This window comes from Strongylocentrotus purpuratus, unplaced genomic scaffold (genome assembly GCF_000002235.5).
Source record: "Strongylocentrotus purpuratus isolate Spur 01 unplaced genomic scaffold, Spur_5.0 spur5_scaffold_19, whole genome shotgun sequence".
In the NCBI taxonomy this organism is placed as follows: Eukaryota; Metazoa; Echinodermata; class Echinoidea; order Camarodonta; family Strongylocentrotidae; genus Strongylocentrotus; species Strongylocentrotus purpuratus.
In genome coordinates, this window is record NW_022145604.1 from 7,076,255 (window position 1) to 7,101,917 (window position 25,663).

Genomic DNA, 25,663 nt, shown 5'->3' on the forward strand with positions numbered 1-25,663 from the left:
TTCCCCCCACCTTCGAACTAACTCGAAATGGCTTACCTGTCTCCGCTGTCTGGCCTTTTATGGAATTTCAATTGTTTTCCCCACATTTCCCGAGCTCCCTTTGTGTGGATCTGTTTGGACACATTAAAGGCCTCATCTTCGCGTTGATGATGCTCATTTTATTGACCATCAAATTGCCACCTTAATTGAGGTGGGGATACAGATTTCCTATATTTAATCATCTGAATTCTTTTGAATGGGGCATGACGTTTGAAATACAACGCCCCCACTTTCACATATTTGATTTAACGAACATAATTATAATTCGAATGAGCATAGAAAAAAATCTATATACCGCCCCCTCCCATGCATGCTGTGAATCCACTGCGGAGTTGCATGCATGGACCCACGTCCACATCCTAATGCCCCCCCCCCCCCAAGTTAACTTGGTACAATGTTTATTTTCTTTATACACTGTTGCCAATATAAAAGTTAGCATGACCAGGGGCGGATCTGGGGGGGGGGGCCTGGACATCATTTTTTTTAAACTTTTTTTTTTTAATGTCGGGGGCAATTTTTTTTTTTGGTGCTTTCTATCTCCCAGACCGTCATATTGGTCATATAGATACATGACTATACATTTCCCCTCTGGCAGCATCCTTATGTACCCAATTGAGGTTGCAAAGACCGTCATTATTTTGTTAACATATTTTTTAAACGTATATAAATTATGGGGTCGGCAATATAAAACAACTTTATTATTTAAACACCGAGAACTCCAGGCATTTATTGCGTTTTTTTTTTAAATTGTTGAAATAAATAAAAATCCTCAAAACCAAAGAGAAAACTTTCTAATGCAAACTCAAGATCATTATGTACATGTAAAGTATGATTATACTATATCAAACTCCCTTGACAAACTCTATGAACATGGAAAGTGTATAGTCCTACACACTACACAGGCAATTATGTTTGAACTACAGGTATTTTACAAGATAGTATATTTCCCCGAAGTGTTAACATGTTTAGAACGGTCTGATAGTGTTATCCATAAATTCCAAAACAACGTTAGGTATTTTTAAATTATTTTAGGCGTAACCGTTGACTTAGTATTTAAAAAATTCCAATGTTCTGAACCAAAAACCAAAAAAGAAAGAAAAAACGAAGAAGATAATTATAAAGATTTAAAAAAAAAGGAAAAAAAAAGAAGATATTATAAAGATTAAAACAAAAAGCACACAAACCTCGGATACTCATATATTAACCATTTTGTTTGGTCAGTGGCGTAACGTGAGTCCATCAATCGAGGGGGCGCTATGATGATGATTGGGGGCCGGGGGCGGCCGGGGGCGGTGCAATTATCTTACTCAGGAAATTAAATGCGCGAATTATTGTGTAAGGCTGCATGAATAAGGGTGTGGGAGGTGGTCCGTGCGTTTTCTGAATCATCCTTTCTCCCTTATCCTTTATCCTTCCTCTCTTTTATTACTTTTTATTTATTGTTATGTCTTACTCTTTCAACCATTCGAATGTATTATTATTATTATTATTATTATTATTATCATTATTATTAGTATTATTATTATTTTTTTTTGGGGGGGGGGGGGGGGGGGGGTCACTGAGTTTGGTGAATGAACGAGTTAATAAAGTAGTTTACCGAAACTTCTGAAAGTGAGTCTGTCTCCCTCTCTGGCCACGTTGACTTATAAAAACATTCTTTTTATTTCTATGATAGGAAAGGGTATAGCGTACTGACCTCAATATTATTTTGCTACCTTGCGTGTGATAGTCTTTGTCAGAAGCAAAGTAGAATACCGGTAGCAGTATTGTAAAATTAGCTCCTATATAATATAGGAAAGTATTCTTCTATACTTTTACAATGTTTCTTGGTAGACAACTAGAACGGCCATTCGGTATTTCAATGCAATATCTGATGTTAGCCGTGTAACCGGTCAAAAGTCCAATGAAAACTACTTGAATTATTGGAGCTAGCTTTCATGAGTCTTACTTATTTGAAAATCAAATTTAGTAATATAAATGTAATGCCACTCAGTTTTTTTATTGAAATATTGGCCTATAATTCATTAAGCAATTAAAATAAAAAATGGAAAAAAAAGGATGAAAGCTCAAGCGTAAAGCTTACATACGAAAATCCATAATCCTAATTATTATCATCAAAATTGGTGGAGAGTGGAGATGTTTGTAGATTGGCGTACCGGTAGCTTTCAGCACCTTTTATCAGCATTTCCAAGTATAAAAGTGAATCAAGCAAACAAACAAATATTTATACTCTATATATTACACTGACAATCAAAAACAAATTATGGTTCACCTTGCTACCATCGCTGAAAAAAAATCCCTAAACATGGGTCCCATTTTCAACAAAAATACCCCTAAATATGGGTCCACTTTTTCAATTTTCCAGGGTTTTTGCCATGCAAACACCCAAAAATGTTGTAAAATGGACTTTACTTTAAAAAAAAAATCAACCAAAATGACCCTTATAAATGGGTAGGGGTTTCGAGGCTTCAGCGGCAGCTCCCTGTTAAAACCAAATCGGAGTACCTCCCCCGGGATTAAATCAGAGATGTGAGACTGTCTCATGCAGACATGCCCCTCCCTGATTAAAATATATATGAGTAGTTACCATGCAATAAGAATGTTTGTCCACTGGAATTTCCTCAGTGGGTCTTCGTAATGAGACTATTTGAAACCTTTACCATCCTGTAAAAGAAAACGACAACTGTATATCGTAACGCGTACTATAGTACTGGATTCGATTAACTGGGTATTGTTCAAACTTCACGGATCGTTGAATCTCATCATCAGTTTATAGTTAATTGTATTCTTTTTGTGACGAGCAGCTGTATGATTAATACTTTCATGTATGAACAAGGGGATGTTTCCTTGACTATAATTTGGTGTAACTCATGGGACGCGAGTTAAAATCAACCATCGGCGCCGACTGAATTGGACAGTGGAAGTGGAATTCAGAATCAGTTTTTTGACTAGATGATACCATTTGGAATTGCAGTTGCAAGTTCGTGTTTCAAGCAATTTTAGCCACGCCAGTGGCATATTGCAAGTAAGTATCACAGTCAACTCCTTCGTGTATATTCAGTATGCTCTCAATTTACTCAATTTCATTGTCCCTCCCTCTCTCTGTATGATTATGGACCTCTGCCTTGTGCAGCTGAGTCTGAAATAAAGTTCTGAATTGAATTGTGTGTTTGTTTGACTCTCACCTGTACCTGCCCACTCTGTTGTCTGAGTCTTTCTCTTCTCTTTCTCTCTATCTAGCTTGGTCATGTTGGTCGAGCAGTCAAATGTGCAAAACCAAAAGACTAAAGTCTGTCACAAAAAAAGTAAGACTAGAGTCTAATGTTAAAAACTTAAAAAGACAATTTTGAATTTGCCTGATGAGTGATCATTCATTCTCACTCTCAGTATTGATGCTGATGAATCAATGATTGAATGAGGCTGAGGTCATCCTACTTCATCGACTATGAGTATGTGTGACAATCGGACAAAATAAGTAAATCAATGTACAAAAACATGTAGATCTAGGCCTACTGTATTGTGGCTGTTTGTTGTTTAATTTTTACAGCGCGTATCAATATCATTCAGTTGAGAATACACCATCGTTGTTGTGTAAGTTTCAGTATCAATTAAGTTGTGGCTTTGTCACAGGCCTGGTGATTTATAAAATATGATATTGATATCAAGTTATCAAATCTTACTGGACCGGGCATGCATTTCGCTGTCTGTGTCCTGTGTGCCATAGACAAAACAGTAGAGGCGCTGCTCCGAGAATGAGGATCGTTCGCATAAACGAGGGTATTCTTGTATACGCCGCGCGGACAAAATAAGAATCATACATTTTTTTTCTTGCAGGTTAAGGTGTCTGGTTCCCGCATAATGAAATACCCCCAGTTTACCGTCTACTTTCATGGGTTGTCCATCTTCCTGAGGATTTATCGCTCATAAATAATGTGAAAGTCTCTGTACAAAGTCAATGTAAAACGCATCAAGAAAATCATTGCTTAACCAAGAATTGTCAGCGAAAATTTGGACGATCCTTATTTTTATGGATGCGTCTGTCCGCGTTTACGAAGATGATCCTTGTTTGTGCGGACGATTCTTATTTACAAACCTTGCAAACTTCTGTACCTTCAACATTCGCTGGAGGAGTCTCTGTGTAACTGTTACTCATGCATCACAAAGAAAAATGCAGAATAATTGAGAGAGTCTTGTTCTTTCCTCTTTTTTTTCTTCTTTTGTGCAGATGCAATGGGTTATGTCTTCTCCAAGATCTGGAGTCTTTTCAACAATGAAGGTGAGAAACTGAGAACTGAGATATTAAAGGGCTCATTCGTAATGTACATGTACATGTACAAGGCATCGTAGAATAAGGGAGTTTACAGATAGCACATGGTACAAATGACCCCAAATATCCACAGATCGTTTACACATGGAGAAGTTCCACTTTGAGCATCTTATCTTATGTGCTTCATGAATACCTTTTGTTTGCCCTCTTGAAAAGAATACTTCCACCTGCGTATCATAGAATGTACCGTTGGTGCATAAATGAATAATGTTACATAACTTTCATAAGTGTTCATCTCTGTGGTTTTACTATTTTGGTACAAATGACCTTTATCTGCCCATGTGCAGATTGTATCTGTAAACTCCCTTATTGTAGAATTTATTGACTCTTTGACCCCCTTTCAAAGTATGATACTGTTTTCACACTGGCAATATTTTGCTTAACCCCGTACTATAGGTGGGGTTAAGTGGGGGGGGGGGGGGGGGGGTCTTAGCCCCACCTATAGTACGGGGTTAAGCCTATTCCACTTTCTGTTCAGACTGGTTTTTACCAAAGTGGGCTAAAGTTGGCTAACCCCACCTATAGTACGGGGTTAACTACATGTAACCCTGCAAAATAGCAGGGCTAACTCCGCAATTGTGGTGCTAACTCCTGCTAACCCCGCAATTGCGGTGCTAAGCAAATGAATGAGAACAGAAACGAAAAATAGTCCGGTACTACGCAATGGAGCGTATCGCAGCTGGCCAGATGCGAAGTATGTCCAATCATAACATTCACGATATCCGGGATTAAGAGTATAACTATAAGAAACTCTCGTTACAGTATGTACATGTACAATACATTTCAATCATCATCACAACTTCTGGTGGTACACCCTGTAATAATAATACAAATGGAAACCGATCCTTCATAGCATCAGCTCCTGCTCGTTAACGATTAGGAACATATGTCTTCTCTTGATATTAATAAACAGGCTTTCATGGGGAATTCAAAACCATTTGGGTTTGTTTGTTTGTTTGTTTTATTTCCGTATAAAAACACATCATGCATTCAGTACAATAATAACAAATAGAATAATGAATAACAAGATATAATAAACGTCTGGATAGCCCATATTCGCTGGTCTTCCATGGGGACCAGAATACAGTAAAACAATGCAATATTAACAACAACAAAGAAAAATGGCAAAACATAAATTCCTAAGCAAAATATAGTAAGAAATTAAATATCCAGGACAGACAGTGTAGAGAAAAGAAACAAGTATTTTTAGAAACAGAATTGTGTGAAGTAAACTTTAACAGATAACTCAAAAGTCTCTTAAATGAAGACAATGTATCACAGTTGCGTAACGCCAATGGTAATACGTTTTACAGTACTGAACCTCTATATACAAAGGTTCTTTTACAGTAATTTGTCCTGGGTTTAGGAAGGACAAGATTACCAGCGTGTCCACACACAAAACAATTTATCCCGAAACTCTATAACGAAACGTCCTATAAAGAATCATCGTATAAATTTCAGAGTGTCCACACACAAGAAACGTCGTATAAATAATCATCGTATAAATTCCAGGATGTCCACACACAGAAGAAAGTAATCCTGAAACTCTACAGCGAAATGTCATATAGGTGCGCAGTTTGCTACTGCGGTCTGGTCTCCTTTCGCTCGAGGTCACGTTGAGCCACGCCCAGTTAGTTACGCTAGTTACACTCCCCTGTCCACACACAACATTTTCTGTGATTAGGCGTGATTAGGTGTGATTCTTTCATTGCGAAACGATGCCCAAACCTGCGTTTTGTTAGACTAGTTTCGTTATACGACGTATCGTTGGTGAGCGTCCACACACACAATTTTCATTGTAAAACTATCGCGAAACGGTATCACTATCGCAAAACGGTATAGCTAATCACGCCTAATCACGGAAAATGTTGTGTGTGGACAGGGGGTAAATTGGCTTTGAAGTGTGTATCTAGTAGCTCTGGGTGTTTACCATATGCTGTCGATCATGAGGATTAGCCTTCAGTTTCATGACCAACAGGCCTTATGTAATGCCCTGCATTTCCACCCATCCCTCCATATGGCAAAGTTATTATCTCACACTTCCCTCACTTGAACCTGAAGACTCTCTGAGAGACTAGGGGGTATTTCTTGATTGGACCACTGGTTTGCAGTGTGTGAGACTTGTACACCCATTAATAGTTTTTCCACCAAGTCTGCACCAAGCCAGCCAATTATAACCCCCTGCACATGGAAATTAATTGACGACTACAGATGTGTATCTCCTTTTAAGACCTGTTTTTTATTTATTGCAGTAGTGTTGTATATTTCTGTATTATTTTTTTTACAATGTATATGTATTAGTGCTGTAGTCAAACGTTTAACCGTCCGGTATCCGACCGCCCATGGCGGATTCCGTTTTCAATTGGACGGTTTCGTTTTCCCGTTTTTTTTTTTTTTTTTTTTTTATAATTTTTTTTTTTTTATAATTTTTTTTTTTTTTTTTTTTTTTTTTTAAAGTTTTGATTTATGCCCCTCCACCTGGCACTATGCCTGGCAATGTCTCCCAGCTCAGTAGTCGGTGTGATGACTTACCACTTGGAAACTAGAACAACACTCCAATTTGTCTGTCATCTTGGTTTGAAAGTAATATTTGTAATAGATCTCAATATATATTCATCCAAGTTTAACACATGGTGTACCACAAGGTTCTATCCTAGGTCCTCTACTGTTTTTAATTTACTTTAATGATCTTACACATTATTCTAAAACGACATTGTTACTATTATTTGTGACTAGTTCACAAGCACAAATCGGCGCCTTCAGTTAAATCACCTTCCTGCTTAAATTTTTTTTTTTTTTTTTTTTTTTTTTTTTTTTTTTTTTTTTAAATAAATCGTTTAACCGAAAACCGTCCGGTTTTGACAGGCGGTTAAACGGAATTGGAGATATCCGTGATGTTACAGCACTAATATGTATGCTATCCAAGTTTGTAATGTAAAGCGCACAGAGAATTAATACTTTAATATGTGCTATAAAAATCCAACATTAAAAATTTAACAGATCTCTGCATAGCAAAGCATTCCAAGAATGCTCACTTTTCTGTGTGTTTAGAATATAGAGAATAAGTATTTTTTTCTTTTGAATAAAGCTTCACATTCATGTATCTGACTTCTAATACAGAGATTGAATAGTGACCTTTGTAAATGTGCCTTTCGCCATTCATTTACACTTGTCACATAAAACTACATCCCAATGTGCACGTTTAAAATAGCTCAAGGCTATCTGTTGTTAGAATTGAGCGGCTCTTCCTAAAATGACATAAAGAATACAACCTATTATGCTTAAAAAGCCCCCCCCCCCCCCTGCAAAAGAAACCAAAAAATTATTGTGGAACAGTTAAAGACCGCATCTAACAACTTTTCACACCATACATCATGCACAAATTGGAAATGGGCTTGAACTCCTTGGAAGTTTGCGGTTACCCTACCGGTATCCTTTATTCCTTATGTACATGTACATGCAGCTAATGGCTGACTAGAAACCTTTCCACAATTCCAAATCCTGTAACAATGCATGAAACAGAAATAGCTATTCTGGTAGAACTGATTTGGGTATCGTAAGAAGTAGTCCAAATTTACGTTTCATTCTGTATGTCGTGCAGATTGATTGTCATTGTATTTAGGCCCAATTGTATGAGAAGTCTTCTTATTTATTTTGTGTACAATAGAGCGGTATGCCGGTATCGACTGACCATGTGACTCAACTTGCGTGTACACTCCCACAAGCTATTGTAAACAAATCAAACTGTACTATAATTCAGGTTTTAAAGATTAAAATTGAGTTCTGGTCCCTGTTTCAGAAATTTTGTTATCAATAACAAGTTGCAATAACTGTTCTAAAAGCTACTGAAATTGATGCACGTGATAGGCTGTGAGCAAATTTGATAAAGAAAATTTGAAATTTGATACCTGTACTTGACTGTTATTGATAACAAGTTTTATGAAATTGAGGCCCTGGTCATGTAACTGCAATGTGAAACAAGATTGGAAAGGTTGATTACCGGTTGAGTATCGGGGTACATGTTACATGTATACTGTAAGGTTTTGGAATCATAAAAAATGATAAGCAATCGGCTCGGTCTTACTAAGGGTGCGTTTATAAGCTTAAATTTTGAAGGCAGAATGAGCGATTTGTAACGCTCATCGTAAACGCTCATCGTAATCGCAGTTCCACAATGTACTGTTTATGCTCACTTCTCTGGCTCAATCTCCAGGCAATTCTCCCTGGGTGGCCTTAATTGGCCTTGCAGCTGAATTCGCAAACCTGCACTGTGCATGCTACATAGACCCACTAGAGGTCAGTGCGTTGACCCCATTTAAACTTGTTTACAAATTGTAAACGCATCTTTTTGTGAGTTTACGATCGGCGATCATGATCGCCGTTTTTTCGGTGATTCTACAAAAGTGAGAAAGGACGCAACCGTGTTTTAAACTAAACGCGTAACAGATGCCTGATTCTGGCCAGAAAAAGTTAAGCATAAACACGCCCTAAGTGTCACAATGAATGTGTACACAAACATGTTGTATATTACTCTTCCACACTATAGAGTAACATAAAAAGAATGAAAAAGCTCACAAATTATTTTTAACCTTTCCAGGAACTTAATCTTCTCTTTACCGTAATCTAGAAGTGCTTCTATTTACTTTGGTGAGCATGCACACAGTGTAACTGTAAGGGATTAGCTAAAATGAAGAATATCAGCTAGAGAAGGTTGACTTGCTGAGTAGTGAGTGTTATGGGGACAAAGTGAGTGACAGTAGACAAGGCCAGTATTTGAAATGTGGTTTAATTTGGAAACCTCTTTATTTTAAACATTATGAAGACAATTAAAATTTAATAAAATCCCATGCACTGTACATAAATTTCAATATGATTTCAGAAAGTTTGGTCCAAATTTTAACTTGGGTTCTTGATACATTTTGATTTGCATGCTGTGAATAGAATTGGTTTATGATGTACCGTACACTGAATGATGTCTGGGTGTCTTTTAATCAGCCAAGCAATTGATGATATGATTGTCTGGCTCCACCTGCCCAGACCAGCAAACAATGCAAGTGATTGGTACATGTATGATTTCAAACCAGCAGTTATTTGGCTAAAAGCTTGTGCATGGTGCATTTGATTCAACAACAGTATCCACTATCTAGTAGTTTATGAAGATACATGTAAGGCTGCGTTTATGCTTGATTTTTGAAGGTAGAATGAGCGATCTGAAATGCTCATCGTAAACGCTCATCGTAATCGCAGTTCCACGGTGTACTGTTTATGCTCACTTCTCTGGCTCCTCCAGGCAATTCTCCCTGTGTGGCCTTAATTGGCCTTGCAGCTGGATTCACAACCTGCACTGTGCATGCTACATAGACCCACTAGAGGTCAGTGCGTTGACCCCATTTAAACGCGTTTACCCCATTTAAACGCGTTTACAAATTGTAAACGCATCTTTTTGTGAGTTTACGATCGGTGATCGTGATCGCCGTTTTTCGGTGATTCTACAAAAGTGAGCATGGACGCAACCGTGTTTTAAACTAAACGCGAAACAGATGCCTGATTCTGGCCAGAAAAAGTTAAGCATAAACACGCTCTAAGTGTACTTCTCAATCATAAGAATTTGTGTAATACTTTGTCCAGACTTGTATATTTTTCATACAGTATGTGTACAGAATATCATACTCTAAAATGAAAGAAAGAAAATGATATTCAAAACCACGTCATGAAAGTCAATTCCAATATTAGCATGTACTGAACATTGTACATGTAGTGACTAAAGACAAATTTTCTCCTGCGCCAATTGCTCTGTGATAAATACGCTTGGCATCATTTCATCAAAGTTTGTGGGTTAGGGTTGCGATTTATGGGGGTCGGTTTAGGTTTTGGGTTTAGGGTATGGTACTTTGGTATAGTGTTTGGTCCAGTGTTGAAGTTAAGATTTAAGTGTAGATTTAGTGGCTTGAGTCAATTGACATACTGTAGAGCACTTATTACAGGACCAAGCTTAGTACGGGTTTCAACAGTGCATAGACTACCTCACACAAACAAGTACATTGTACTTATTGTGTACAATATGGCTTGAGTTTGTAGGAAGAAAACAATCAAATGTGTCATGATCATTGGTACCACATTACTTCCTGAATTCTCCTTAAAGTCATTCAAGTACAATGTAGACCTTTACAGGTCGTACATGTGTGTTTTTGACACTCCAACCCACACAGGAAGCTCTGCTGGGAAACAACTTTCTTTACCTGTTCCAACCACAGTCTTGAATTCAGACCTTACAATACGGTATTCCTTTGTTGCCCATATGGCCCGCATGCACATACCAACTACATGTACACTGTACGTATTGCTCTTCAAATTGGCAACGATATATTTTCTTTTATGCTACATTGTTTAAATAAAAAGCAATGTCTCAGAAAATATAATTGGGTAGGAATTTTGTTCAAAAGTTGAAAAAAATTGCCAAGTTTGATGGAAAAACTATGATTTTTCAACCTCTCAATAATTTGCCAATATTTCCCTTTTTTTCCCTTTTTCCCTTTTTTCCCTTTTTTCCCTTTTTTCCCTTTTTTCCCTTTTTTTCCCTTTTCCCTTTTTTCCCTTTTTTCCCTTTTTTAAAAAGTTCCTATCATCAAACACATTGTATTCATGCAATAAATATGGACACGTAACTTTTTGTGTGCAAATTTTTCCCCTTTTCAGTTTTCATGAATCTGGTATATTTTTTTAAGGCTCTGAATCAAAAGTTACCAGCCAAACTACACAATGTGGAATGCTTACAATACAAGTCTTGAAAGGGTTAGAAAGGCCATTACAAGTAGTTTTTGTGGGCTTTTTAAAGTAAATTAGGTTGTTTTCTTTATTTCATTTTAGGGATGAGCTGCTCACTTCTCAAGTAACAAAAGATAGCCTTGAGCTATTTTAAACGTGCAAATCGGGATGTAGTTTTATGGCTGCCTAAATTGGGTCAACCTTTGTTCAATGCAATGCATTGTAAAAGTAGATCCTGAAAGTGAGGGAACAAATAGAAGTCTTTTATGATATTCTATATGAATAACAGAACTGTTGGTATTGCACAGTGTGTAAAAAAGCAATCGCATGTATTTCTTGAGGTACCCCAATCTGGAAAATCAAAAGCCTATATATACATGTACATGTACTACTGTACTACTGGTTAAAGGTAAAGACCAGTATTCGAAACGCCCCAATTTCCAAAAATGAAATGGAAGCTCTCATTACCAATCATGTGAAAGAATATGTTTTGACTAATACATGATGATAAAAAATTTGCCGGGAAACCGCCTACTAATTCATATATTTGGTAAATTTGTTTCTCTCATGGTCTGTGAGAGATATAGGGTAGTCCCATATACATCTTTCTGTGTATAGGGCTTGTAACTTTACGAAGAATGGGCCAAATTTCTTATCATTTTGAAGATTCCAGAACCTTGCAGATGCTAGATGCTAGATGATCAACCTTTTCTGATCGATTCCACAACGTTTCTTTCACAATGCAATCGCATGACCATAACTGGTCTTTACCTTTAAAGTGTAAATGTACATGTACCGTATACCTCTAGGTATAATACAGTGCATGTACACATGTACAAAGTATGTATTATTAATTTAAAGAATATAAGAAAAAAGGATGAAAATGTTCTAATTTTATGCCCTCGATCATAATTTTATAAAGATGGGATAAAATGTGCAAAGTTTTTGCCCTTTTATCAGATCCAAGATGCAACCAGAATCAAATATTGGATGTCTACTAATTATTGAATTGTTCTCTGCAATTGAATGGAGGAACATGATAATATAAAATAATCTGAAATTGAATGTCTTTTATGTTAGACAAAAAAAACGGGTTGGTTGAACAAGTGCACAGTGAATTGAAAAGGATGTGCATGTATGAGTATAAAGTCATAATGTAATATTGGACAACACTCCATGGATTCTCTCTTTAAAAGTGTTATCTGTCAAACAATTGCATATTTGTTCATTTGTTGATATTAAAAAAATTTGTATTTTTTTGTTGTTTTCAGAACACAAGGTGATCATAGTAGGCCTGGATAATGCAGGCAAGACAACAATACTCTATCAAATGTAAGTAGTTCTTGCATTTCAGTGTTTTTAAAAAAATTATATAATGAAAGAGTATATGATGTGCAGTTCGCTATTGCAATTGACGAGTCACAAAATTGAGTAGCAAGCATGATGATGTTTCCTTGTGTTTAGAAGGGAATTTAAAGGTACTACAGTATGTCCCATTTGCAGGCCCCAAAAAATGAAAAAGTTAAATTCCAACTAAATTTGAAAGATAATACTAATTTAGAACTTCCCTAAAAAAAGGTGGTGCTTGAAAATATCTTCAAGTGGGAAAATAATGACTATTAGTTGTCAAATCGACTTTAGGGCTATAGAGCCCAAAAGTAATAGTCTTGATTTTCAGACAATTGTACCGAATGGTCATACGTTTTATGCTGCGCAAAGATTCAATCAGTTTAATCTTGACCATCACAAGAAGTGGATTATTGTAGACAAATGCTCATGTACCCTTTACAACTCTTTTCATGTACGTTATTACCAAAGAAGAAAAAAAGCCAGTCAGTCACTCAATAGTGTCTGACAGTGAAGTCTAGCAAATAAACGGTTTTCCTTGCATAATTTGAATATGAGGACACTGCTAACGTTTAAATTTCACAGATAGGACATACAGGACATATTCATAATTCCTGCAAAGTTCTACAGCATTTGAGGTAGGCTGCAAAAGGGACATAGTACCTTTAAAGAGAGGGAGAAGAGAGAAACTACTACTGAGTGCATGTAGATGATATGATGATCTTTGACTTTGTGTACATTATTTCTGCCATTGTTATCTATCTGTTTGTATTTATTTTTGAAATCCAACCACAAGTTTTGATTGTAATAAAGAAATAATGATATGTTAATATCATTATACTACACATTCGGGCGAGGTAATCCTAAAGCATCCACCTGTCTGTAGAGCCCACTCCCTCCCTGCAACATAATTTTTCAATTGATTAAAAACAAAAAAATTATGTATTAAACCTGTTATTTTTTTACATAATTGTATCATAATTACATGTACAATTTTACATGTACATGTATGTCACTATCTTCTCCTTGATTCTCTTTCTCAGCTTGATGAACGAGGTGGTGCATACGTCGCCCACCATCGGTAGCAATGTGGAGGAAGTCACATGGAAAAACATACACTTTTTAATGTGGGACATAGGGGGGCAGGATTCGCTACGCACAGCATGGAGCACGTACTATGCAGGCACACAGGTAAGGACCAAACTAAGATTTGCCAGCATTCTAAAAAGGATACTAACTTTAATACATGTTTGTTTTTACCTGTCTGCTATTTGTATACTGTACATGTACTTGTAACTAATCAGCCAAGGGAGGACTGGAGGACTTGGTAATGACGATTAATGCCTTAATAAAGGGCACTAGCGCTAGTAGCGCATCAAATTGGTTTGAACTCTGGATCTTCCGGTTACGAGACCCCTTCTCTACCACTGAGCCATCGCGCCTCCCCCTTTTGACCAGGTTTTAGTAAAATTAAGTCCACTGATTCAGCATGGAGTACCAATCTTCTAATCTAGTAAAAATTGCCATCATTCTGTAACCCAATGAAGGAACAAAAACTATGTTGTCAAGTTCTCACTTTCACTTCATGATGGTAATCATTTCATTTGATATTTTGTTACAGAATAATAATAATAATAATAACGACAGTGTAAAATTTAATAGAGTGTAAACACCTTCCAGGGACGCTCATGGCTCTGCTGCTAGCTCAGCAACAGTTCTCTTTAATACAAGTAAAGTAAATGTTTATTAAAATTTGATAATAGAGTTATACCATCAGAAACTCAAAAAACAATTTTGAACAAGAAGGACTCTTGTTAAGAATGATACAGGATGTGTAATTTGCACCTGTAGGTACTGTACATTCTCCTACATTGCAGATACTCTGTCATGAATAATAAAGTACCATTTCCTTTGAAAAAATCCTGCTTGTGAGGTTATAAGTTGATGTTAAATCTACTCCAGTGTGACGACTACATATATACCGTACAGTATGGTATTTCCCTTTAGCGCTACATGTATTCATAAAATAGCACAGACATCAAATGCTCCACGTGTGCATTCCGATTGTGATTCATCGGGAATGTGTAAACACTAAAACAGTGTTCATATCAAGGTGACTTTCGGTTCTTTTGTGTTCGGGTAAAGTAGTGAATGAGATGGAATTGATGACGTGTTTGTTTTCCTTTTATACATGTGGGGGAATTCCCCAAGGTTATACATAATATGGGATTTTCTTTTATTGTTACTCAATATGTACAATGTAAAGCACAGATTTACATGTTCAGTACATGCATACCACTGTAGCAGGAAATAATAGTACCAAGGCTTGCATTTGCATGAACTTTTATATTTTATATTTTATATAACCACACTACAGTTGTAGGTTTTGTTTCACTGTATTCTTGAATGATACACTGTATGTAGATGTTCACTTTTTTTGAGTGAACATTGAGTGAAAGAAAGAAATTTGAAATTTGAAGTACCGGTAGTAAAACACCATGAAAATGAAAAAATAAATTCTTCTTAACGTATTCACTGGCACATTGCATATTTGCAGACCTGTATAAATGTCATACAGAAAATATGCGTACCTGTACATGTACAGTATGTACCAGTAGGTCCATTACTGTGCATGTATTCACTCTATACATGTACATCTACATGTAGCTGGGTGAAATACTCTGTTGGTCTCTTCACAGTATTACATACACAAGTACAGTATGTACACGTTGTATGATACATATTTATTTGAATAGGTAGGCCTTCTTTGTGTATCAATGTTATCCTAGGAATCAGAGTGACTCACTCTAATGTCATTGCTTTTGCATATTTGTTGAGATATAAGTTACATATCATTTCAAGGTACAATAGAAATGTAGGTCAATTTGTATGGGTGTGTGAAATTATCACTCGTGAACAAGTGTACATGTACCATAGTTTGCTTGAGCATCAGTTAAGGGGGAAGTCCACTATGGCATAAAAAGAAAGAAAACTAGATTTGTAATACTTGTTTGGAAGTTTGGAACAAGTATAGGTGGGCTGATCCAACAAAAAATTGAGACAAAATGAAGGGTACATTTGAGATAGCTTTTTGTCTCAGCTACAACATACTCGAAGTTCAGCGTAAATGAAGCTAAAACGACGTAGATATTGCTCGCGAAAGACGGGAATGTAGAATCAAGTTTTGAGAAAAAGTCATGTCCCATAGAGAATACACGCAAAATGTGAAAAATTGACATGCCTCATTTAATCGCAAAAATACGCCATGATGCCTTTGTCAAAATGAAAAACTGGATTTGTAGAGAATTGTCTCAGCTAGAACATATCAAAATTTTGAAGAAAATCAATCAATTTTTACAAAGATACAATCAATTTTCCAAAAATATGCTGACGTCATAATATGCAAATTGAAATTTTGAGTTCAGAGGCCATTATAATGAGGGTGAAATGAGACATGAAATCATATCTCCGATTCATACTCAATCAAAATAAGAAAAAAAATTGGGGTCACCTTGCATCCTAAAGAGCTACAATGGATTTTGCATAGGCATGTTTTTGCCCATATATGCTATGTATTACAAGAGCTCGCGCGCACAGAAATTTATCTTTAACGGTCGATCATTAAAAACCCATAAAAACCCATAAAAAGTAGAGCAACAAATCCATGACAGCTCTACAATGTACATGTATAGGAAAATCTAGGTCACCTTGTTAAACTGCTGTGGTTTTTATATAATGACCTACATTTATTTTACTGGTAATTAATACCCTTCACATTTCCGTATCTTATAACACAGTAAATATGTGCAGGGCTTTGGTTGCGCGCAGTTGCCATATATATATATATATACGTAATTACGTACAAACAATTATTTTAAAGACACAGAGCGGTTTGCTACTTCATATCTGAACGAGCCTTTAGGGATAAGAAAGTTACGCAGTTTTAAAATTGTAATCATCAAACACTGTTCATCTCTTCCATATGCTGTTGTGTAAAATGTGTTAATTTGCTATTCTTTTATTCATGAGGCATCTGCCCTTGTAGATTACTGGAGTAGGCCTACTGGACACATTCTTAAGATACACACACCTGTACAAAATTATTCAGAGCAACTGAGAATATTCAATTTCTATAAAATTGCTATATTATGTCAAACAAATAGAGGGATGCCCTCAAAGTTCATTTTACATTGTATGTGGATGTGCATTACCGGTATTAAAGATGTCAATTTTTATTTGATTGATTGCAATTTTAATTAAAAAGTTCATAACTTTTTGTTTTCTGTCATATCCTGTCATACAATGTACTGTACATTGAGATGTACCTTCCTAAACTTCCCTGATATGTAATTTTGTGTCATTTGTCTGCCGTTTAAAAATTAAACTAACGTCTGGATGGACAACAACAAGAACAACAGACAAAAATAAATAAATTGTGATTTAAATTTTTAAGATAGCCGTACAACTGTATGTATCGCAAAGACATGAAATAATATTTCTTTCCCATACTTCACCATTATTATTAAATTGCCCTTTGCAAATAAGTTAGTGATTATTGTACCATCCTGTATAATTGTCTTGACTTGGTTTCCTTGTTTCTTGTTTCAGTTTATCATTCTAGTAATTGATAGCACCGACAGAGAAAGGTTGCACATAAGCAAAGCAGAACTCTACCAGATGTTAGCTAATGAGGTAAGATAATAGCAGTCTTTGAAAGTTAAAGGTAAAGACCAGTTTTGGAAACGCCCCCCTCTAAAAAATGAAATGGAAGCTCTTATTACCAATCATGTGAAAGAATATGTTTTTACTAATACATGATGATACAAATTTTGCCAGGAAACCGCCTACTAATTGATATATTTGGTCAATTATTATATCTATCTGGACGGGATAGATATCGCGCACATGTCGCGTAGTCCCATACATCTCTGTACAGTGCTTGTAACTTTACCAAGACTGGGCCAAATTTCTTATCATTTTGATGATTCCAGAACCTTGCAGTACACACCAAGACTTATATGCTAGATGATCAACCTTTTTTGATCGATTCCACACAGTTTCTTTCACAATGCAATCGCATGACCAGAACTGATCTTTACCTTTAATACCTAGGCCTACAAAATGTAAAGTGGATTAAGTATAGGGTCATTCCATGTCAAATCACCCGAAAAATCTGAAAATCTTAACCCGACCATTTTTTATTTTGATGAAACTTAGTATACTTGTTGAGTGTGATCTCACAGCACCAAATCCAAAATTTTAGGTCAATCGGGTGAGGGGTTTGGGTGATACGGCCCACCAAATTTTGAGATTTTTTCAAAAATGTATGTTGTACTGTGCATATTGCATGTATTCTATACATTATAATAGGGTTTATTGTGAATATCTGTGAGCATGAATACTTTCAATCCTTATTGCTCCTAAACAAAAAATATTATATCTCTGAAACTTTTACATGTTTTAGTGAACATGTCAGAGATTACATTTCATGAAAAATGTTGTCAAAGTTACGTGATCCACAAGGTCCATTTCAAGGTCAAATCTGAGGTCAAGAGGTCAAAGTACCCCAACATGTACAAATCTTCAAAATGGTGGCAGATTTGGAATCCTTATTGAATACCCTTTCCAACAATACAAATTTTGTGAAGATTGACCCATTAGGTCCAGAGATACAAGGGTTCAAAGGTAGGCCCGCCACCCCCATTTTTGAAAAAATCTCAAAATTTGGTGGGCCGTATCTCCCAAACCCCTCACCCGATTGACCTAAAATTTTGGATTTGGTGCTGTGAGATCACACTCAACAAGTATACTAAGTTTCATCAAAATCAAAAATGGTCGGGTTAAAACCATTGGGTGATTTGACATGGAATGACCCTATAACAGATTTCTACGAAATTTTGAAAGAAACCTTTGGATTTAAAAAGAGTACTTCAAAGAAGTGCTCTGTAAAAAAAACACTGATGCAGCTGTCGGGCTATTGTACTCAACTCATTACCTTTAAAGCCTTTTTTGTTGTTGTTACAGCATATGGGGCTTCATCATAAAGCCCTAAGCACTGCATAATGAATGAATCAATAGAGAATAGAAGTTCCACGTGTATACATGGGGAGTGCCCTCCCTGCTTGTGCTCGATTTGCATGCATGCACGCTCCTGTGCTAGCTGTGATTTGGTATGTGACGTCCACCGTTCATCCACTGGTGACAGCGCTCCCACTACATACCTGAGTGAATATCACTCGTAATGTACATACCGGTATGCAGGTGATTGCAAAATGAACTGGAAAATCAATGCTTTCAAATTTTGATTTATCATTAATCAACCCCAGATTATGGGTTGTTCACTCCTATTTCAAAGGGGATAAATGATTATAATTGCACCTGTATTAATTTAATATTCAGCATGTTTATGACTGTGGTACATTGATTTAATGTCATATCTCCCAAACATATGGTCACCATTTTGATTAAATTTCATCTTCTTTGATCAAAATTTGATTTGGTGTTTATAGTCGCATTTTAATGAAAAGTAGAGTCAAGTACTGGTACATAATGTACATACATATGGTTATATTTTTATTGAAAGTATACAGTCTAGTCACATTTTGATTAAAATGTCAATTTCATACTCAATATCTATTGACATCAAAATTGGATCTGTACTTTGTACAGCCTTCAAAATGACATGGAACCAATAACATGCAACAATGATTAGAAAAACAATACTATATAATGTCAATTTTGTGTGCATGTTATTGGTTCTCTGTCATTTTGTTTGCTATACAATGTACAGGTCCAATTTAGATGTCAATTGATAAAGTATAAAATTGACATATAGCCTTGTTTTTGTAATTATTTTTGCATGTCCATGTTATGCACATGTCAAAAAAGGTTGGCATGATATTTACAATGCTGTTTCATTGTGACAGGTTGTTAATTGAAAAGCTTAAAAGATGAATCACTGTATCATAGACTATTTAGGTCGCGCGAGTCACACCGTGCTTACATGTAAGTGTACATTATGCATAGCCACGGCAATGATTAAGATGTCATTTTATTCCCTAATAGCTAACCACTACTGCATGTAGATGGGTGGAGGGTTTTATAATGCTCTAATGGTGACTAGTGCATACATGTAGATCAAAGGGTGACCTGAAATTTAATCCAAAGTGCTACCATACCATGACTACCATACCGGTACTCAAAATATTCACTAGAAAGAGAGAAATATCTCACAGCGTTATGTTTTTGTTATCTTTCTGATTTCCTTTTCACCCCCCCCCCCAAGTGTTAGAGATCCTTAATTATGATAGTAAAATAGAACTTGGAATTATACTTGTTGAATGGGTCCCTAAATTTGTCAAGTCATGATAAGAAATGATATTAAATCTGGATTTATGTATCACTTAATAGTTAATATTAAAGAAATACCATCTCTAAGCACTTTACAGATAAGATCACACCGTGCTTAAATGTTCTTTATGCATAGACACAGCAATGATAAAGATATTGTTCTGTTCCCTAATTAGCTAACCACTTCTAGATGGGTGGAGGGATTTATAATGTTCAAATTTTGTCTAGTGCATACATGTAGATCAAAGGGTGACCTGAAATTTAATCCTAAGTGCTACCATACCATGACTACCGGTACTCAAATACTCAAAATATTCACTAGAAAGAGAGAAATATCTCACAGCGTTATGTTTTTGTTATCTTTCTGTCTATGCTTCATATTGATTTCCTTTTCACCCCTCCCCCCCCCCCCCCAAGTGTTAGAGATCCTTAATTATGATAGTAAAATAGAACTTGGAATAATACTTGTTGAATATGTCCCTAAATTTGTCAACTCATGATAAGAAATGGATTTATGTATCACTTAATAGTTAATATTTAAGAAATACCATCTCTAAGCACTTTACAAATTACAAATAGGATCACACCGTGCTTAAGTGTACATTATGCATAGCCACGGCAACGATTAAGATGTTATTTTGTTCCCTAATAGCTAACCAAGTAGATGGGTGGAGGGTTTTATAATGCTCTAATTGTGACGAGGGCATACATGTAGATCAAAGGGTGACCTGAAATTTAATCGTAAGTGCTACTTAAAATATTCACTAGAGAGTAGAGAGAGAAATATTTTTTTACAGCGTTCTGTTTTGATTAAGTAATATCTTTCTGTCTATGATTCACATTTTCTGACCCCCTCCACTCCCCCCCCCCCCCCCAAAGGGAAAATGTTAGAGGTCTATCCTTGATAATTCTGATTACAAAGAAAGAAGTCATTGGAATTTAACTTGTTGAATATGTCCTTGAATTTTTCCACTCATGTTTTGAAATGATTATAATAAATCTGGATTTATATCGCATCTCTATACTATACCATCTATAAGTACTTTATAGATACGATATAAAGGATAATGTACCAGGTACATGTATTTTGATGTTCTATCTGTGATTTCCATTGAAATGCGGTGTGTCATATTATCTGAAAGGAACATCAAATCAAAGGCCAACCAGAGATAGTTTTGTATAAAGCCTTGAGCACACATAGGTGTGTGTTTGGTAATTACTTGTAATACACATCTTCATCGCACCATGGTTATGTTTGCAATCAGGATTTCGCTGAAGTTCAGGGTTAGGGCAAGGGTTATAAAATAGTGTTTGATACAGGGTTCTGAAGTTGGGATTCCAGTAATTGTTTGAAATTGACTGCAGAGCAATTGCCACAGGGGCATGCGCTGTACAACCAAATTAAGAATCTATCCCCGTGTCCACACCCAAAAAATTCATCGTATAGCTAACCCGTTTCGAGATAGACATACAATGAAATTTCGTGTGTGTACGCTTACTAACACTACGTATATTGTGCTTCGTGATATTTCCCTCAAACTTTCATTGATCAGTTTCTCTAAACTTATCATAATCAGAGTGGACCCCCCCCCCCTTTACGACTGGTTCAGATATGATACAGTAAACTGAAAGTTTTTTAATAGACTGTGTAAATGGAATAGCAACTGTGCAAAACAAAAGTCCTGGCATCGTCTCGATAAAGAATAACAGAATGTTTCGTGTGTGGAAGTATGGTCGAACTAGAACGGTATACCGTAGTAACTGGGCGGGGCTTAACGTGACCGCGCACAAAAGGAGACCTGACCTGTCATTTCCGCTTCCATGTCATGACCGCTGTGCTGTGCAGTAGTAAACTGCGCACTTATACAACGTTTCGCTGTAAAGTTTTGGAATTACTTTTTCTTGTGTGGACGCCCTGTTCACTATACAATGATTCTTGTGTGTGGACACCCTGTTCGTTATACGATGATTCTTTATACGACGTTTCTTTATACAACATTTCTTTATAGAGTTTCAGGATATTTTTTTTTTGCGTTGACACGCTGCATGAAATTAACATTGTACTTTTGTTGCTTTTGATAGGACCTGAGGCATGCTGCGGTGCTCCTCTACGCAAACAAACAAGACCTCAAGGGCTCCATGTCATCGGCGGAAATCTCACAACAGCTCAACCTAACATCAGTCAAAGATCATGCGTGGCATATACAGGCCTGCTGTGCTCTTACAGGAGAGGGGTGAGTAAAACCTGCCATTAGTGGACACCTTTATTAAGGCCACCTGTCTATAGTGACCATGTCTTTAAAAAAAATGACCACTTGTCTGTAGTGGTTGCATTTAGCCACCTGTCTTATCAAAGATCATGAGTTGCATAAACAGGCCTGCTGTGCTCTTACCGGAGAGGGGCAAGTAAAACCTGTCTATAGTGAACCCTTTTTAAATACCAAAATGCCACCGGTCTATTGACCTCTGACCATGGGGTCAGTTTGTATGCAGTTCACTACATTTAAACAACAGTTCAAGGATAATGAGAATGCACATGTACAGGTACATGTATTCTGTGCGGGAGAGGGGTTAGTAATGCCGTACTTTATGTTTATATTAGGGTCTTTCTTAGGCAGAATGAGAACACCTTTTTATCAAATACCATTAGTTGCATAAACATGTGTTTGATTGGAGGACTTGTGACCCATTTGACCAGCTATCACTCCTTTTTTTATGACTGGGCTCCTTTCTCAGATGATTTGATACCTGTTTCAACATTCAGAGACTGTACATGTATGTTTAGTCTTGAATGATAAATGATGCAACTGTCTTCTTTTCAGACCAAATATCATTTTTTTGAAGACTCGGGTCTTTTCTCAGATCATTTGATACATGTTTCACCATTCAGAGAGTACATACTCTTGAATGATAATGATGCAACTGTCTTCTTTCTTCCCCATCTCCCTGTAGATTATATCAAGGCTTAGAATGGATCGCCAATCAGATCAGAAGATGACGAAGGTTTCTCTCCCATCTGTCACTCTGTCTCTTCAATGTCCTCCATTCTCGTAAGTATGATGAGAATAATACTGTATGTGAACAAGGTCTTAGAGATACACATGTACATTATACATGTACTTCTAAGGTCTTGATCACACATGACATTGTAAATGTCTGAGAAAACACTGTCCTATTTTTTTGCAGTGTCCTTATATTTTCATTTACATGTCGATGTACTCCTGTACATACTACTTGTTTTGTTTTTTGTGCATTAACTGTGTACTTGCAGATTTGTATGTTGATATGCTTGGAATATGAATTTTCTGGCTACCGCAACTACACTATTTGTCCATAGAGGGCAGCACCATCCACGGGTATATTTGGCAAAGGCACTTCTGGTTCTCATACAACAACAAAATAGGTAGAGAACAGGAAATTCTGATGAAAATTGTAGTTTCGGATCCAATAAAATATAATCAACAGATTGTGATGGTGCCTAGACACATCTCATCAAATCATCGGGGGAAGTTCATGAAACCTGAACGATAGTTAAGTAAAATGAGGAATTAGTATAGTATTAATGACTGCTTTGAGAGAAATAGTTGTTTTTATTCGCTCAAGGGAAGGTTAGAATTGTGCTATTGCCTGAGGCGTGCCGAGGACAATAGCCCAATTGTAACCTTCCCGAGAGCGTATAAAAACAACTATTTCTCGAATATTAAAGCAGTCATTAATACTTTTATATGCCGAAAAAATTATGACACCACCTTGGCCTTTTTTTAGTTTATCTGCACGGTTGTTTTTTATGATTGTTTCTTTGAGAGTAGACTAGATCTAGATCAGTACTAGTCTAAGCAAGATATTTTTACAATTTTGGGGGTGGGCCGGCCCTGTGGGGAATATGGAGAAAAAACTGCCCTTTCATATGACACCTCACTTATTGAGTATCACCTTCAGGATCACGAGCAATATTAGTTTGAATCTCTGGTAATTAAAACATCGACCAATCTAGCATGATCGAATGCGCAATGGCCAATGGAAATGCATAGGAATGTGTGTAATCTCTACGGGAAGGATCTGCATCTGTCCGTGACGTACAAATCACTACAATCACCAGCATCTGGTTGTCGCGTACTAGAATCTAGATCTAGGGCTACTGAAAAAATTATGGAAGATTTCACGTACCCTTTTTGGAGTTCTTGCTGTCAGCATGTCTCGCATTTGATCCTCATCCAGAAGTCAAAATCTTGGGAGCGTTTCTAATTCAGCCATTTTGGCCTAGTACAGTCGGTCGTCTGCACTGGCACAGCTACTAGGGAGTCGGGCTAACTCGCCCCACGGGACATCTCGCCCCAGCGAGATATCCCGACATGATTTATCGATCGAGAGATACCAGTAGTCTGCTAATTAACGGCCAGGATGAAAGAATGTGGACAAATATCAGCCATATCGTCTAAGATGTACAATGAGCACAAACATATACACATTGGTATCTCTCGATCGATGAATCGTGTCGGGACATCTCGACCCAGTCTTTGATGCTGGGGCGAGATGTCCCGTGGGGCGAGTTAGCCCGGATTCGCTGCTAGTTGTATTACAAAATTGGTAAAATATAGCGACCAATTCTTCGCACACGTACGGTATCCTCGATCGCTCAGACCATTTTTTAACATGTAAACCTATGGGGTAACCATGGAGACTGAACTATTTTCCCAATAACCATGGTTACTGGGATTTTAGAACTATTTTAACCATGGTTACTGGGAATTTTACGGAAATAGTTGAAGTTTATGAATGCAATTTCGACCAATCAGATGGCTGGATTTCTTAAGTGAGGTATATAATTTATACTGCTGTACGCCGTCTTTCCCAGTATTGTATCTGTGTATGTGCTGACCTGCGCAGTGTGGGATGAAAGTCGCCATCTGCTGTTAAACGTTGTATTTGCAGTAGGGTCACATGAAATTGAAAATGTTCCTCTCAAGAATATTAATGTTAATCCCTCTTTTATCATTTCTACACCTTCCTTTTTATCTTATTTCTCTACAGAGTCTCTTTTTGATATCCTAGAAGTAGCTAGCAGAAGAGCCTTTTGTAGTTCTACTCAAACTCTCGACAGTGGGAACAGGCCAGCAAGTATCCAGCTCTCCGGCAAACTTGAAAAGTCTCCACAAGTCCCCAACTCTGATGGATGTATTGCCAAGTACAGTAATGTAAGAACAGGGTCGTGTACATGTAAATAAAAGCCAAGAATGGTCAACCAACACTTTGCCACGAAGTGATCTTAGGAGCAACAGATCGTCACTTATTACATAGGAAAGCACATGAGCTACTCCTCTAACGACAGAATGTGTTATACTGAATCCTGTTCACACTGTTTAGATTTTGAGTGTCTACATACTGTCTGTCTTTGGACACATTGCCCTACCATAGAGAACACACCACAAAAGGGGCTAAGCACCACTCAAGAAGTACTTCATAGCATTATGGGAACTCACCTCACAGTTGCTCGCCACTGTTTGTTGTAACACACACGGAGACCCAATGACCCATCTCTGGAATAGTTTTTGAAATCTGCGAGTGCAAAAAGGACTCGTATGCCATCTTCTGAACATGGAGTACATGTATGTAACACTGTAATGACTTTTAAGTGTATCTGCAGAGAATGCTGTTGTACTTGCAAAATGACCATTTAACCTTCCAATTATGATATTATGTGAATGCGAAAAGGACTTGGTTGCCATTTTCTGAATGAGGAGTTCTGTAACGGATCATGTGTGTCAATTGCTGCACAAAATATTGAAATGGTAGCAGTGATCATTTAACCTTCACATGATCATGATTGAGTATGCG

General features: G+C 36.9%; 1 protein-coding gene across 1 annotated transcript; it reads left to right on the top strand.

Annotated features, from left to right (window-relative positions):
* Positions 1–2,744: 2,744 nt before the first annotated feature.
* Positions 2,745–25,434, top strand: LOC578132 (ADP-ribosylation factor-like protein 5B). The gene is made up of 8 exons (XM_030990156.1): positions 2,745–3,064; positions 4,265–4,315; positions 12,403–12,463; positions 13,522–13,669; positions 17,087–17,170; positions 21,911–22,062; positions 22,781–22,878; positions 24,860–25,434. The coding sequence occupies exons 2-7, from the start codon at positions 4,270–4,272 to the stop codon at positions 22,824–22,826; spliced, it is 537 nt and encodes a 178-aa protein (XP_030846016.1). The 5' UTR covers positions 2,745–3,064; positions 4,265–4,269; the 3' UTR covers positions 22,827–22,878; positions 24,860–25,434.
* Positions 25,435–25,663: the final 229 nt, after the last annotated feature.